The sequence below is a fragment of the Hyla sarda genome, chromosome 4, assembly GCF_029499605.1.
Source record: "Hyla sarda isolate aHylSar1 chromosome 4, aHylSar1.hap1, whole genome shotgun sequence".
In the NCBI taxonomy this organism is placed as follows: domain Eukaryota; kingdom Metazoa; phylum Chordata; class Amphibia; order Anura; family Hylidae; genus Hyla; species Hyla sarda.
In genome coordinates, this window is record NC_079192.1 from 274,058,388 (window position 1) to 274,074,981 (window position 16,594).

The 16,594-nt window shown below is 43.2% G+C and overlaps 1 protein-coding gene and 1 long non-coding RNA gene across 2 annotated transcripts in view; both read left to right on the plus strand.

Moving 5' to 3' along the window:
- The window catches only part of HMGA2 (high mobility group AT-hook 2), a 200,040-nt gene extending 186,905 nt beyond the window's left edge, over positions 1-13,135 (plus strand). Inside the window, exon 5 of the mRNA XM_056574270.1 lies at positions 12,771-13,135. Within this exon, the coding sequence (XP_056430245.1) occupies positions 12,771-12,803 (33 nt within the window). The 3' untranslated portion in view covers positions 12,804-13,135. The remainder of the gene's footprint in view (positions 1-12,770) is intronic.
- Positions 11,125-12,292, plus strand: LOC130369254 (uncharacterized). Its single transcript, XR_008892707.1, has 2 exons — positions 11,125-11,331; positions 12,059-12,292. It is a non-coding gene; the product is annotated as an uncharacterized LOC130369254 (long non-coding RNA).
- Positions 13,136-16,594: the final 3,459 nt, after the last annotated feature.

Consider the following 16,594-nt stretch of genomic DNA (forward strand, 5'->3'; position numbering starts at 1 on the left):
CTTACATGTGGATTTGCTTTGCCTTTGACTTGCGCTATTGCACCCGGGACGCACCTGTGCAGCTTGTTGTGCGATTTCCCTGTGTTTCGTTTCCACCAATGCAACACGTGGAATACACCCTAGAGTGGTGCCGGTAGTAATCTCTATAGACTGCATTTGTATTACCTGTGTATCTTAACTACCTGGGCACACCAGAAAACTGGGTGGACGGAATCTACATTGATTATGGAAGATACAATGAACACAGAGGAGGAAAACGATGTGAGTGCGGGGAGAGCAAATGCAGGGGGGTTCTTCATGTCATGTGAAACACAAGAGGACATAAGTGTCATGAGCAATAAAAATTTGGAATATAAAATCCACAATTTGGCAGACCATGAAACACGCCTTTTCTGGACAATTAGTTCCCTCCAGGCTTATGCTGACAACAATAGATCCCCACGTGGACTTAGAACTTACAAAGTCCCCTCTCAATTTACGGAAGAAGCCGTTTTTATGGAAGCTTGGAAAGCTGAGCATTTGCAGCATTCTCTGAATCTCCAGAAATTGATCTTGGAGAAAAACAGACAAGAATACTCCCTAGTTACAGAAAACCTCTGTAGAGCTAGGTGTGAACTTAGGACAAGATTAACGGAGCAACAGTACAAGAATTTCATTGCTGGCCTAGATAAGAAAATCACTGCCTTACAGAATACCATCAAGGAGTCGAAAAGGGACAAATTTATAAGGGACAAAAGGGACTTTGACCTCCACCAGGAATTTAACTGGAACAAGTTTAAACCTAATACAGGAAAAAACAGGACTGGCTTCCAAAAAAGTGGAGGATTTAATAGATACAACAAAAATAAAAAAATTCCTAAAAAATCTGATTATTTGACAACCGAATCAGAATCCGGTGGATCTGATGAGGGAGCGCCGACAACAAACACGGGAAATGCATCTAATAATTTTTTGGAGTTGGTCCGAGGAGGAGGAAGAGACCAGGGAGCCGGAAAAGAAATAGGAGATGGAAAAAAATCACTGCAGAAGCGGAAATTTGTAACCTGGAAGAAATAACAGAGAACAACATAGTTGTGAATTTAACTGACTATGTACTAAGTGATGACTGTCTATCAGTTTTGAACAAGGGTCTAAACTTTGGTATTAATGAATCTTTTTGATATGACAGGTTTGAGGAGGATTTCTCTCGTGCCATTAGAAAAATTACTTTGAAAAAATTATTTGCCACCAATACACATATCAATAAAAGTGTGTCTACACAGCAGAAGAAAGAGGGTGAGGTACCTATAATTATTGGACCCTTGGGTTTCACAGTTACAAAAGAGGGTGATACCAGGGATGAACAAGTCATTCGAGATTTGATGGAGTTAAAGGGTGGTTGTAGTGGAATAGACAACACAGATGAGTCCCCCTTCTTCTTAGGAGGTAATCCATCAAAATTCAACCCCCAATATACCCCTGGTGGAGCAATTGATTTGTTTTATAAAGCAGTGTGTAGGGATACGAAAGCCCTTATATACCCCACACATTCACCTAATTTAACCCCTGAAGAAATAAGGGCACTAACTTGGTTAGCAGAAAAAGAGGACATCGTGGTGTCCAAACCTGATAAAGGGGGAGGGGTGGTAATATGGAAAAAAAGTGATCATGACAGTGAAGTATCAAATCAATTGCGAAACATCATGGTGTATGAAAAGTTAACATCCAATTCCACCCAGAAAATAATGAATAAACTCCGAACACATTTAAGAACATTCACGGAAAAGAACATTATTTCTACTAAATCAGCGGAACGACTCATCCCGGATAGACCCACTGACCCTAAATGGCACATATTACCCAAAACCCATAAAAACATTTTGCCCCCCCCTGGCCGTCCGATACTAGCTGGTATAGATGCTCCTATGGAGCACCTGTCCAGCTATATAGACTGGGAGATTTCGCCGTTGTTGAAGCATACACCAACATACGTGCGTGACACAGGCGACCTAATTTCCTCTCCCAACAATTTCAGTTGGCAACATGGCTACCGACTGGCATCGATTGATGTTGAGAGCCTCTACACCCGCATCCCGCAGGATGCGGGTGTGGAGGCTGTCCGAGAGTTCCTGATTGGCTCAGGAAAATCGACAAGTTTTGTAGAATTCATTACTGAATCATTGTCCCTAATATTGCAGAATAATACTTTCAAGTATGATGGCCAATGGTACAGACAGCGGACGGGCACAGCAATGGGGACTCCCGTGTTGTGCTCGTTCGCTAATCTGTTCCTGGCCATCTTCGAGAGAAAATACATTTTTACTACTGGAAACCCTTTCATAAAATACATAAAAAATGTCCTCCGTTTCGTGGACGATATTTTTGTCGTATGGGACGGAACGGAGGAAAAATTCTCCGAATTCGTTTGTTACTTGAATACCATCAACACAGAAAACATGACTTTTACCTACATCTTTGGTGATACCTCTTTGGAATTCTTAGATGTCAAAATTGACATAGTAGATAATGTAATTGTCACGTCAGGTTTTAGAAAACCGACCTCCAAGAACTGAAGGATAAAGAGAACAGATTTGTATTTACATTCAACAATACACCCATGAATGAAACAATTAAAAAAGTCATCCAAAAATATTGGTATATATTACAACAGGACAGTGATCTTACAGCAAGTACAGTAAAACCTCCTATCATGACATATAGAAGAAATAGGACAGTGCATGATCATATCAAAACACATAAAAAAAGACATCTTGATAAGAAGAAGGATTGGTTATCGGAGGGTAGACCTCTAGGCAACTTTCAATGTAAATCTTGTTCTTTTTGTAAATATAACTTGAAACAGAGGTTCTACAAATTGGGAGGATACGATGTTAAAGTTAATCAATGTACTACTTGCAGATCCACGCATGTGGTTTATGCTCTGACATGCGAATGTGGAAGGTATTATATTGGTAAGACCATTAGACCTCTCTTCCACAGAATACGCGAGCATGTCAGATCGGTAACTACAGGAGTGGGTGCCACACGATTTATCACTCACATGCGTGACTACCATGGAGGAGATGCAAAAGCTATGAAATTTGCAGGCTTAGAGAGGTTAGAAGGAACTACAGGTATACGGGATAAAAGTCAGTAGCTTCTTAAGAGGGAAGCGAGGTGGATTATCCACACCGATGCCCTGGGCAACCTACGGTTAAATGAACGGAGCGAGATTGGGTCTGCTGCTCTATTGTAAAATAGCATGAATATTGCGTTTTGAGTTATATGTGTTTCACTAATGCTTAAAAGGGTTTGGTTTTAATCACACTGATAATTGTTTTTATCTGTTTTTCATACAACATGTATAATATTGGTTGTTTGTATGTTACCATGGTTCTCACCTGCGTCTGCAGGTATAAGAACCCTCCCCTCAGCGGCATGACGTATGGCCTGACGAAGTGCTACGTGCACGATACGGTCCGTCGCCTCTTTCCTTCCCCCCTGCACACTTGTTCACCTGCTCCCCCGCAAAAGCAAGTCGCTGTTTGTCTCTTCAATAAAGAAGTTGATTTTACCTGCATCTAACCTGATGAGTGCTGCGTTTTTCTACACATCTCTCTTACATGTGGATTTGCTTTGCCTTTGACTTTCGCTTTTGCACCCGGGACGCACCTGTGCGGCTTATTGTGCGATTTCCCTGTGTTTAGTTTCCACCAATGCAACACGTGGAATACACCCTCGAGTGGTGCGGTAGTAATCTCTGCAATTAAATGACAGGGATCCCTACGTCCTAGGGACTCTGGCTATGGGGACCCACACATACCTAGGTACCGCATAGGATGCGGCACCGGGACTTCACAATATTGATATAGTTGGGGTCACTGAGACATGGCTGGACTCCTCGCATGACTGGGCTGTGAATTTGCAGGGTTTTACATTGTTTCACAAAGATAGAATGAACAGGAAAGGTGGTGGAGTCTGTCTGTATGTTAGAAGTGGTATGAAAGTCAGTGTGAACGATGCCATAGTGTGTGATGATTCTGAGGAGGTGGAATCACTGTGGGTAGAATTACAAAAGGAGGTACTACTGAAAAAATATTTGGTGTAATATACAGACCCCCTAATATCACTGAGGAAATAGAAGGTCGGCTGTATAAACAAATAGAGAGGGCTGCCCGGGCCGGTAAAGTGGTAATAATGGGAAATTTTAACTATCCAGACATAGATTGGGGTCGGGGGTTGGCTAAAACTTCAAAGGGGCGACAATTCCTAAATTTATTGCAGGATAATTTTATGGGCCAGTTTGTGGAGGACCCAACAAGAAGTGATGCCTTGTTGGATCTGATCATTTCCAACAACGCAGAGCTGGTTGGTAATGCAACTGTGCGGGAAAACCTTGGTAATAGCGACCACAATATAGTTACTTTTGTTGAAAACAAAGACAGACGGGGAAGGCAAAAACATATAACTTTAACCCCTTAAGGACCAAGGACGTACCGGTACGTCCTTGGTCCTGCTCTCCTGATATAACGCGGGGTTACACGGTAACCCCGCGTCATATCACGGCGGGCCCGGCGTCATAGTGAAGCCGGGACCCGCCACTAATAGCGCGCAGCGCCGATCGCGGCGCCGCGCGCTATTAACCCTTTAGCCGCGCGCTCAGAGCTGAGCCGCGCGGCTAAAACCGAAAGTGAAAGCTGCCGGTTAACTCAGTGGGCTGTTCGGGATAGCCGCAGCAAAATCGCGGCATCCCGAACAGCTGACAGGACAGCGGGAGGGCCCCTTCCTGCCTCCTCGCTGTCCGATCGCCGAATGACTGCTCAGTGCCTGAGATCCAGGCATGAGCAGTCATGCGGCAGAATCGTTGATCACTGGTTTCTTATGAGAAACCAGTGATCAGCATAGGAGATCAGTGTGTGCAGTGTTATAGGTCCCTATGGGACCTATAACACTGCAAAAAAAAGTGAAAAAAAAGTGAATAAAGATCATTTAACTCCTCCCCTATTAAAAGTTTGAATCACCCCCCTTTTCCAATAAAAAAAAAACCAGTGTAAATAAAAAAAATAAATAAACATATATGGTATCACCGCGTGCGGAAATGTCCGAATTATAAAAATATATCATTAATTAAACCGCTCGGTCAATGGCGTGCGCGCAAAAAAAATTCCAAAGTCCAAAATAGTGCATTTTTGGTCACTTTTTATATCATTTAAATATCAATAAGTCCTATCAATGCAAAAATGGTACCGTTAAAAACTTCAGATCACGGCGCAAAAAATGAGCCCTCATACCGCCCCATACACGGAAAAATTAAAAAGTTATAGGGGTCAGAAGATGACAATTTTAAACGTATTAATTTTCCTGCATGTAGTTATGATTTTTTCCAGAAGTCTGACAAAATCAAACCTATATAAGTAGGGTATCATTTTAATCGTATGGACCTACAGAATAAAAATCAGGTGTCATTTTTACCGAAAAATGTACTATGTAGAAACGGAAGCCCCCAAAAGTTACAAAACAATGTTTTTTTTTTTCAATTTTGTTGCACAATGATTTTTTTTCCCGTTTCACCATAGACTTTTGGGCAAAATGACTGACGTCATTACAAAGTAGAATTGGTGGTGCAAAAAATAAGCCATCATATGGATTTTTAGGTGGAAAATTGAAAGAGTTATGATTTTTTAAAGGCAAGGAGCAAAACACGAAAATGCAAAAACGGAAACCCCCCGGTCATTAAGGGGTTAAAAATGAGAGACAGGGGGCCAAAGAAAGCAAAACTAATCCTAAATATTTTTTTAGATATATAAATGCAAAAAAAACAAGGACAGAGCATGTAGGACCCCTTAATAATGATAATGGGGAGGTTGTCACGGGCGATCAAGAGAACGCGGAGCTACTGAATGGGTTATTTAGTTCTGTATATACTAGGGAAGAAGTAGGAGCTGACATTGGCCAGGTCAAAAGCTGGTAACACATCATGTAATGTACGAAACTGGCTTAATATAGAGATGGTACAAGGTAAGTTAAGTAAAGTAAATGTAAGCAAATCTCCAGGACCGGATGGATTGCACCCAAGAGTTCTTAGAGAGGTAAGTTCAGTAATATCTGTACCCCTGTTCACGATATTTAGAGATTCTCTGGTGTCTGGTATTGTGCCAAGGGACTGGCGTAAGGCGAATGTGGTACCAATCTTCAAGAAGGGCTCTAGGTCTTCCCCAGGAAATTATAGACTGGTAAGTTTAACACGCATTGTGGGTAAATTGTTTGAAGGACTTATAAGGGATTACATACAGGAATACATAGGGGATAATAGTATTATAAGTGATAGCCAGCATGGGTTTACTAAGGATAGAAGTTGTCAAACCAATCTAATTTGCTTTTATGAAGAGGTGAGTAGAAGCCTTGACAGAGGAATGGCTGTGGATATAGTGTTTCTGGATTTTGCCAAAGCGTTTGATACTGTCCCTCATATACATCTGACAGGTAAGTTAAGGTCTTTGGGCTTGGAAACTTTAGTTTGTAACTGGATTGAACAATGGCTCATGGATCGTACCCAGAGAGTGGTGGTCAATGATTCATACTCTGATTGGTCCCCGGTTATTAGTGGTGTACCCCAAGGTTCAGTACTGGGCCCGCTGTTGTTTAATTTATTTATCAATGATATAGAGGATGGTATTAACAGCTCTGTTTCTATCTTTGCAGATGACACCAAGCTTTGTAGCACAGTACAGTCTATAGAGGATGTGCATAAGTTACAAGATGACTTGGATAGACTAAGTGTCTGGGCATCCACTTGGCAAATGAGGTTCAATGTGGATAAATGTAAAGTTATGCATCTGGGTACTAATAACCTGCATGCGTCGTATGTCTTAGGGGGGGATTAAACTGGCAGAGTCACTGGTAGAGAAGGATCTGGGTGTACTTGTAGATCACAGACTACAGAATAGCATGCAATGTCAGGCTGCTGCTTCCAAAGCCGGCAGGATATTGTCATGTATAAAAAGAGGCATGGACTCAAGGGACAGGGACATAATACTCCCCCTTTATAAATCATTGGTACGGCCTCACCTGGAATATGCTGTTCAGTTTTGGGCACCTGTCCATAAAAGGGACACTGTGTTGCTAGAAAGGGTGCAGAGACGCGCGACTAAACTAATATGGCGCATGGAACATCTTAGCTATGAGGAGCGATTAAAGGAGTTACAATTGTTTAGTCTTGAGAAGAGACGTTTAAGGGGGGGATATGATAAGCGTATATAAATATATTAATGGCTCATACAAAACATATGGAGAAAAACTGTTCCAGGTTAAGCCCCCTGTGAACACATTTTATAAGTGGTCAGAAACTTGTAAATAACTCATGAAAGAATAAAGTTACGTTAAAACGAAGCACATCTTTGTTTTTCTTGTGAAATTCCCAATAAGTCACATGACCCTCTTCCTATTGAAAAAACAAAAGTTGGTTTCAAAATGGCTGACTTCAAAATGTCCGCCATGGTCACCACCCATCTTGAAAAGTTTCCCCCCTCACATATACTAATGTGCCACAAGCAGGAAGTTAATATCACCAACCATTCCCATTTTATTAAGGTGTATCCATATAAATGGCCACCCTGTATAACACTTTCAATTTTCCACCTGCAGACCCATATGAGGGCTTGTTTTATTGCGCCATCAATTGTACTTAGCAATTACGTCACTCATTTTACCACAGTATCACATGACCAATTTTCTTGTTATTGTTGTATGGTACTCATCAAATAGGGCAAATAATGGTATATTTGATCAGTTTGATCTGTTGTACAATACACTGCAGTACTTCTGGATTGCTAGATTGCATTATATTGCTCTATGACATCTCCCATAGTGGACCAATTAGATTGTGTTGTGGGACCACTGGATAACAGAGGGATCCCCCTCTCATCAAGATGTCATGGCCATTATTGACTGCAGCATATAGGGGTTTTATGATGTACAATATATGGGTGCCAAATGTTGTGAAAGGTTATCAGGTAAATGTTTTTCCTATTTATAACATTTCCAGCAGCCAGTGTAACCCCTTAAGGACTCAGCCCATTTGAGCCTTCATTTCTTCTTCTCTTGGATATTTGAGTATTTCTTTATTCCTTAAATATTAAACTAATGAATAATTATATTTCATAACTCTTAACCCTTTAAGGACCCAGCCAATTTTCACTGTAGGACCCGGCCATTTTTTGCACATCTGACCACTGTCACTTTAAGCATTAATAACTCTGGAATGCTTTTACCTTTCATTCTGATTCCGAGATAGTTTTTTCGTGACATATTCTACTTTATGTTAGTGGTAAAATTTTTGTCGATACTTGCATCGTTTCTTGGTGAAAAATTCCAAAATTTGATGAAAAAATTGAAAATTTGGCATTTTTTTTTACTTTGAAGCTCTCTGCTTATAAGGAAAATTAATATTCCAAATAAATGATATATTGATTCACATATACAACATGTCTACTCTATGATTGCATCATAACGTTGACATTTTTTTAACCTTTGGAAGACACCAGAGGGCTTCAAAGTTCAGCAGCAATTTTCCAATTTTTCACAAAATTTTCAAAATCAAAATTTTTCAGTGACTAGTTCCGTTTTGAAGTGGATTTGAAGGACCTTCTTATTAGAAATACCCCAAAAATGACCCCATTATAAAAACTGCACCACAAAAGTATTCAAAATGACATTCAAAAGGTTTGTTAACCCTTTAGGTGTTTCACATGAATAGCAGCAAATTGAAGGAGAAAATTCAAAATCTTCATTTTTTACACTGGCATGTTCTTGTAGACCCAGTTTTTGAATTTTTACAAGGGGTAAAAGGAGAGAAATCTTCCTAAAATGTGTAGCCCAATTTCTCTCGAGTAAGGAAATACCTCATATGTGTATGTCAAGTGTACGGCGGGCGCGGTAGAGGGCTCAGAAGGGAAGGAGCGACAATGGGATTTTGGAGAGTGAGTTTTTTTTAAATGGTTTTTGTGGGGCATGTCGCATTTAGGAAGCCCCTATGGTGCCAGAACAGCAAAAAAAAAATACACATGGCATACTATTTTAGAAACTACAACCTTCAAGGAACACATCAAGGGGTACAGTGAGCCTTAAAACCTCACAAGTGTTTGATGACTTTTTGCTAAAGTCGGATGTGTTAATGAAAAAAAAAGTTTTTTTCACTAAATTGATGGTTTTCCCCCACATTTTATATTTTTACAAGGGGTAATAGGAGAAAATGACCCCCAAAATTTTCCAAAAATCTGTCAGACACCTGTTGGGCGTAAATGCTCACTGTACCCCTTATTACATTACGTGAGGGGTGTAGTTTCCAAAATGGGGTCATATGTGGGGGGTTCCATTGTTCTGGCTCTATGGGGGCTTTGTAAACACACGTAGCCTTCAATTCCGGACAAATTTTATCTTCAAAATCCCAATGGTGCTCCTTCTCTTCTGAGCATTGTAGTTCTCCCGCTGAGCACTTTACATCCACATATGGGGTATGTTCTTACTCAGAAAAAATGGGGTTACAAATTTTGAGGGGCTTTTTTCCTATGATTCCTTGTGAAAATGAAAAATTTTGGGTAACACCAGCATTTTTGTAAAAATTTTTTTTTTTCATTTTTCCATCCAAATTCGTCAAACACCTGTGGGGTGACTATACCCCTTGCTACTTTCCGTGAGGGGTGTAGTTTCCAAAATGGGGTCACATGTGGGTATTTATTTTTTTGCGTTTATGTCAGAACCGCTGTAAAATCAGCCACCCCTGTGCAAATCACCAATGTAGGCCTCAAATGTACATAGTGCACTCTCACTCTTGAGCCTTGTTATGCGCCCGCAGAGCATTTTACACCCACATATGGGGTATTTCTGTACTCAGGAGAAATTGCGTTACAAATTTTGGGGGGCTTTTTTTCCTTTTAACACTTGTGAAAATAAAAAGTAAAGGACAACACCAGCATGTTAGTGTAAAATTTAAAAATTTTTTACACTGACAGGCTGGTGTAGCCCCCAACTTTTCCTTTTCATAAGGGGTAAAAGGAGAAAAAGCCCCCCAAAATTTGTAACGCAATTTCTCCCGATTACGGAGATACCCCATATGTGACCCTAAACTGTTTCCTTGAAATACGACAGGGCTCTGAAGTGAGAGCGCCATGCGCATTTGAGGACTAAATTAGGGATTGCATAGGGGTGGACATAGGGGTATTCTATGCCAGTGATTCCCAAACAGGGTGTCTCCAGCTGTTGCTAAACTCCCAGCATGCCTGGACAGTCAGTGGCTGTCCGGAAATGCTGGGAGTTGTTGTTTTGCAACAGCTGGAGGCTCCGTTTTGGAAACACTGCCATACAATACATTTTTCATTTTTATTGGGGGGACAGTGTAAGGGGGTGTATGTGTAGTGTTTTACCCTTTATTATGTGTTAGTGTAGTGTAGTGTATTGTTTTTAGGGTACATTCACACGGGCGCAGGTTTACAGTGAGCTTCCCGCTAGAAATTTGCGCTGCGGCGAAAAATTTGCCGCAGCTCATACTTGAAGCAGGAAACTTACTGTAAACCCGCCCGTGTGAATGTACCCTGTACGTTCACATGGGGGGGGGGGGGGGCAAACCTCCAGCTGTTTCAAAACTACAACTCCCAGCATGTACTGACAGACCGTACATGCTGGGAGTTGTAGTTTTGCAACAGCTGGAGGCACACTGGTTGGAAAACCTTCAGTTAGGTTTTGTTACCTAACTCAGAATGTCCAACCAGTGTGCCTATAGCTGTTGCAAAACTACAACTCCCAGCATGTACTGATCGCCGAAGGGCATGCTGGGAGATCTAGTTATGCAACAGCTGGAGGGATCGCAACTACAACTCCCAGCATGCCGAGACAGCTGTTTCGGCATGCTGGGATTTGCAATTTTGCAACATCTGGAGGGCTACAGATAGAGACCACTGCACTGGGATCTCCAAACTGTGGACCTCCAGATGTTGCAAAACTACAAATTCCAGCATGCACAGACAGCAAACAGCTATGTGGGCATGCTGGGAGTTGTAGTTTTGCAAGATCTAGAGTGCTACAGTATAGAGATCACTGTGCAGTGGTCTCTAAACTGTAGACCTCCAGCTGTTGCAAAACTGCATCTCCCACCATGCCCAGCAGCTGTCTGGGCATGCTGGGAGTTGTAGTTTTGCAACATCTGGAGGGCTACAGTCTCAGACTGTAGCCCTCTAGATGTTGCTAGGCAACTTACCGGCTTCCGTCGGATCCAGGGAGCCGTCCTCTTCTGCTGCACGACATCGCCGCCCGCGCCGATCACTGCCGCCGATCCCGTCCTGCAGCTTCCACCGACGGGTAAGTGGATCTTCGGCGTTCGGTCCCCGTCGTTTCCCCATCCTGCCCCGCCTATTGTGGGTGGGCAGAACGGGGAAAATGAAAGTAAACCCCCCCGCCCCTAATCTGCTATTGGTGGTCGCGTCTAGACCACCAATAGCAGAGATAGGAGGGGTGGCACCTCTGCCACCTCACTCCTATGGCTACAAGGGGATCGTGGGTGTCTTAGACAACCGCGATCCCCCCTTATATTCCGGGTCACCATAGACCCGAATTCACTTGCGATTTGCACCGATCGCCGACATGGGGGGGTCTGATGACCCCCCTGGGCATTTGCACGGGGTGCCTGGGTGCCGGCGGGGACCAAAATTCCCACTGGCGTACAGGTACGCCCTGGGTCCTTAACACCCAGGTACAGAAGGCGTATCCATACGCCCTAGGTCCTGTACGGGTTAACCAATCATAAGCTCTGTGCTGTTATACTTTTTATACTAATTTTCATACATGGAACACTAAATACAGCCCTTTGTGTTTTTTGACAACATTGACAATGTTTGTGAGTGATTTAAGGTCTTAATAGCCATTTTTTGTTATTAATTAACAAATGTATTAGAACTGCATCTGATTACATTTGTTTATATCCTTTTGGGTTTTGGATAGGAGATATATCATATTGTGGCACACAACAAAGCTAAGAACTTGTATTGTTGGAGGTGATTAACAATTATTCTGTATTGTCTGCATACAGATCACATGCTTAAGTTAAAAAGAAAAATTACTTTTGGCCTACATGCCAAACTTAAGGATTCCAAGAACCAAGAGATGAAATAAAAGGACAAAAGATAAGTTTGAATGTAGTCCAGGAGGAACTACATGAGACACTGACTTCTCTGTAAAAAATTCAACAAGATGCTTATCTACGCAATGATGCTTGTCTGGTGGTAGTAAATCTTGTACAAAATGATTAACTATGGTAACAAGGTATGAAAAGTGGACCCTGGTTTTATCTCAATAATATTTTTCCAGAATTTGCACGTTTTCTCTAGATATAACATAAGAAGTGCTCAGAAAATTACTTTTAGTATCAATTTCTCAATGTATTCCATTGGGTGATGGCACTCCACTACTTTAGAAGATATTTTGTTAATATATTTAAAGGGTTTGCACAAATTTGCACTTCATATTTTTATTATTCATTTGTTTCCTAAATTAGGCATCTTTACAAATAGTGTTAGTCCTGTTATTTTGCTGCAGTAGAGTGTGTATTTGCTATCAAGCTGGCTACCTCTCAGAGTGATTCTGATGGACTGTTATTGAGATAGCAGCATAGCAGAGGAGGAAGTTGTACTCTTTAGACAAGACTGGAGAGTTGGGAGGGCATACACTGAGGGCAGCTCACAAAGGCTGCAGATAGGTAGGTTTGAAAACAACTGATCAATTCTTTTCTTTTTTCTCTGTAGGAAAAAAGACCAATATGGAAAGGAAAAAATTGATGGACTTATTTAATGTTCTCAAAGACAGATACCATTTGATGTCATTCATCGCAATCTGTTATTCTATACTTTTCAGAAATCTAAGACTTATTGAGACAGAAAGTGCCATATCCAGTTTTTTGCTGTGATGAATATTAGTACCCCATTCAACTTAAAAACATACGAACCAGCAAGCTTAAAAAAAACTAACAGAATACAAAAGAAACTACAGAAGAAGAATGCAATTTTGTCATTGGAAGCCTATGTATATGTTAACTACTCTGTATGACTAAGGGTGGCATCACCTGAAACGCGTTACCTGTTCACTCTGTGTCTCTGGATTTTTTCTCAATAAACGGTACTTTCTTGCATTCATCCATCGCTGGCTTTATTTCTACTATATGTTAACTACATACAGGTCTGAAAAATTATTAAGAGATCTCTTCTCTAATTTTTCTTACATGTAAGGCAGTGTTTGTTAAATCCAACACAGGCACACCTAACCCCTTAGTAAGGTACTGATTAGGTACTGACTGTACTCAGCGTACATGTGCCTGTTTCCCTGACTGTACTGAGTGTATGTGGGCATGTGTCCCTGACTGTACTGAGTGTATGTGGGCATGTGTCCCTGACTGTACTGAGTGTATGTGGGCATGTGTCCCTGACTGTACTGAGTGTATGTGTGCAAGTGTCCCTGACTCTACTGAGTGTATGTGGGCATGTGTCCCTGACTGTACTGAGTGTATGTGGGCATGTGTCCCTGACTGTACTGAGTGTATGTGGGCATGTGTCCCTGACTGTACTGAGTGTATGTGTGCATGTGTCCCTGACTCTACTGAGTGTATGTGTGCATGTGTCCCTGACTCTACTGAGTGTATGTGGGCATGTGTCCCTGACTGTACTGAGTGTATGTGGGCATGTGTCCCTGACTGTACTGAGTGTATGTGGGCATGTGTCCCTGACTGTACTGAGTGTATGTGGGTATGTGTCCCTGACTGTACTGAGTGTATGTGGGCATGTGTCCCTGACTGTACTGAGTGTATGTGGGCATGTGTCCCTGACTGTACCGAGTGTATGTGGGCATGTGTCCCTGACTGTATTGAGTGTATGTGGGCATGTGTCCCTGACTGTACTGAGTGTATGTGGGCATGTGTCCCTGACTCTACTGAGTGTATGTGGGCATGTGTCCCTGACTGTACTGAGTGTATGTGGGCATGTGTCCCTGACTCTACTGAGTGTATGTGGGCATGTGTCCCTGACTGTACTGAGTGTATGTGGGTATGTGTCCCTGACTGTACTGAGTGTATGTGGGCATGTGTCCCTGACTCTACTGAGTGTATGTGGGCATGTGTCCCTGACTGTACTGAGTGTATGTGGGCATGTGTCCCTGACTCTACTGAGTGTATGTGGGCATGTGTCCCTGACTGTACTGAGTGTATGTGGGCATGTTTCCCTGACTGTACTGAGTGTATGTGGGCATGTGTCCCTGACTCTACTGAGTGTATGTGTGCATGTGTCCCTGACTGTACTGAGTGTATGTGGGCATGTGTCCCTGACTGTACTGAGTGTATGTGGGCATGTGTCCCTGACTGTAGTGAGTGTATGTGGGCATGTGTCCCTGACTGTACTGAGTGTATGTGTGCATGTGTCCCTGACTGTACTGAGTGTATGTGGGCATGTGTCCCTGACTGTACTGAGTGTATGTGGGCATGTGTCCCTGACAGTACTGAGTGTATGTGGGCATGTGTCCCTGACTGTACTGAGTGTATGTGGGCATGTGTCCCTGACTGTACTGAGTGTATGTGGGCATGTGTCCCTGACTCTACTGAGTGTATGTGGGCATGTGTCCCTGGCTGTACTGAGTGTATGTGGGCATGTGTCCCTGACTCTACTGAGTGTATGTGGGCATGTGTCCCTGACTGTACTGAGTGTATGTGGGTATGTGTCCCTGACTGTACTGAGTGTATGTGGGCATGTGTCCCTGACTCTACTGAGTGTATGTGGGCATGTGTCCCTGACTGTACTGAGTGTATGTGGGCATGTGTCCCTGACTCTACTGAGTGTATGTGGGCATGTGTCCCTGACTGTACTGAGTGTATGTGGGCATGTTTCCCTGACTGTACTGAGTGTATGTGGGCATGTGTCCCTGACTCTACTGAGTGTATGTGTGCATGTGTCCCTGACTGTACTGAGTGTATGTGGGCATGTGTCCCTGACTGTACTGAGTGTATGTGGGCATGTGTCCCTGACTGTAGTGAGTGTATGTGGGCATGTGTCCCTGACTGTACTGAGTGTATGTGTGCATGTGTCCCTGACTGTACTGAGTGTATGTGGGCATGTGTCCCTGACTGTACTGAGTGTATGTGGGCATGTGTCCCTGACTGTACTGAGTGTATGTGGGCATGTGTCCCTGACTGTACTGAGTGTATGTGGGCATGTGTCCCTGACTGTACTGAGTGTATGTGGGTATGTGTCCCTGACTGTACTGAGTGTATGTGGGCATGTGTCCCTGACTGTACTGAGTGTATGTGTGCACACCCCTGACTGTACTGAGTGTATGTGGGCATGTGTCCCTGACTGTACTGAGTGTATGTGGGCATGTGTCCCTGACTGTACTGAGTGTATGTGGGCATGTGTCCCTGACTGTACTGAGTGTATGTGGGCATGTGTCCCTGACTCTACTGAGTGTATGTGGGCATGTGTCCCTGACTGTACTGAGTGTATGTGTGCACACCCCTGACTCTACTGAGTGTATGTGGGAATGTGTCCCTGACTGTACTGAGTGTATGTGGGCATGTGTCCCTGACTCTACTGAGTGTATGTGGGCATGTGTCCCTGACTGTACTGAGTGTATGTGGGCATGTGTCCCTGACTCTACTGAGTGTATGTGGGCATGTGTCCCTGACTGTACTGAGTGTATGTGGGTATGTGTCCCTGACTGTACTGAGTGTATGTGGGCATGTGTCCCTGACTCTACTGAGTGTATGTGGGCATGTGTCCCTGACTGTACTGAGTGTATGTGGGCATGTGTCCCTGACTCTACTGAGTGTATGTGGGCATGTGTCCCTGACTGTACTGAGTGTATGTGGGCATGTTTCCCTGACTGTACTGAGTGTATGTGGGCATGTGTCCCTGACTCTACTGAGTGTATGTGTGCATGTGTCCCTGACTGTACTGAGTGTATGTGGGCATGTGTCCCTGACTGTACTGAGTGGATGTGGGCATGTGTCCCTGACTGTAGTGAGTGTATGTGGGCATGTGTCCCTGACTGTACTGAGTGTATGTGTGCATGTGTCCCTGACTGTACTGAGTGTATGTGGGCATGTGTCCCTGACTGTACTGAGTGTATGTGGGCATGTGTCCCTGACTGTACTGAGTGTATGTGGGCATGTGTCCCTGACTGTACTGAGTGTATGTGGGTATGTGTCCCTGACTGTACTGAGTGTATGTGGGCATGTGTCCCTGACTGTACTGAGTGTATGTGGGCATGTGTCCCTGACTGTACTGAGTGTATGTGGGCATGTGTCCCTGACTGTACTGAGTGTATGTGGGCATGTGTCCCTGACTGTACTGAGTGTATGTGGGCATGTGTCCCTGACTGTACTGAGTGTATGTGGGCATGTGTCCCTGACTCTACTGAGTGTATGTGGGCATGTGTCCCTGACTGTACTGAGTGTATGTGTGCACACCCCTGACTGTACTGAGTGTATGTGGGCATGTGTCCCTGACTGTACTGAGTGTATGTGGGCATGTGTCCCTGACTGTACTGAGTGTATGTGGGCATGTGTCCCTGACTGTACTGAGTGTATGTG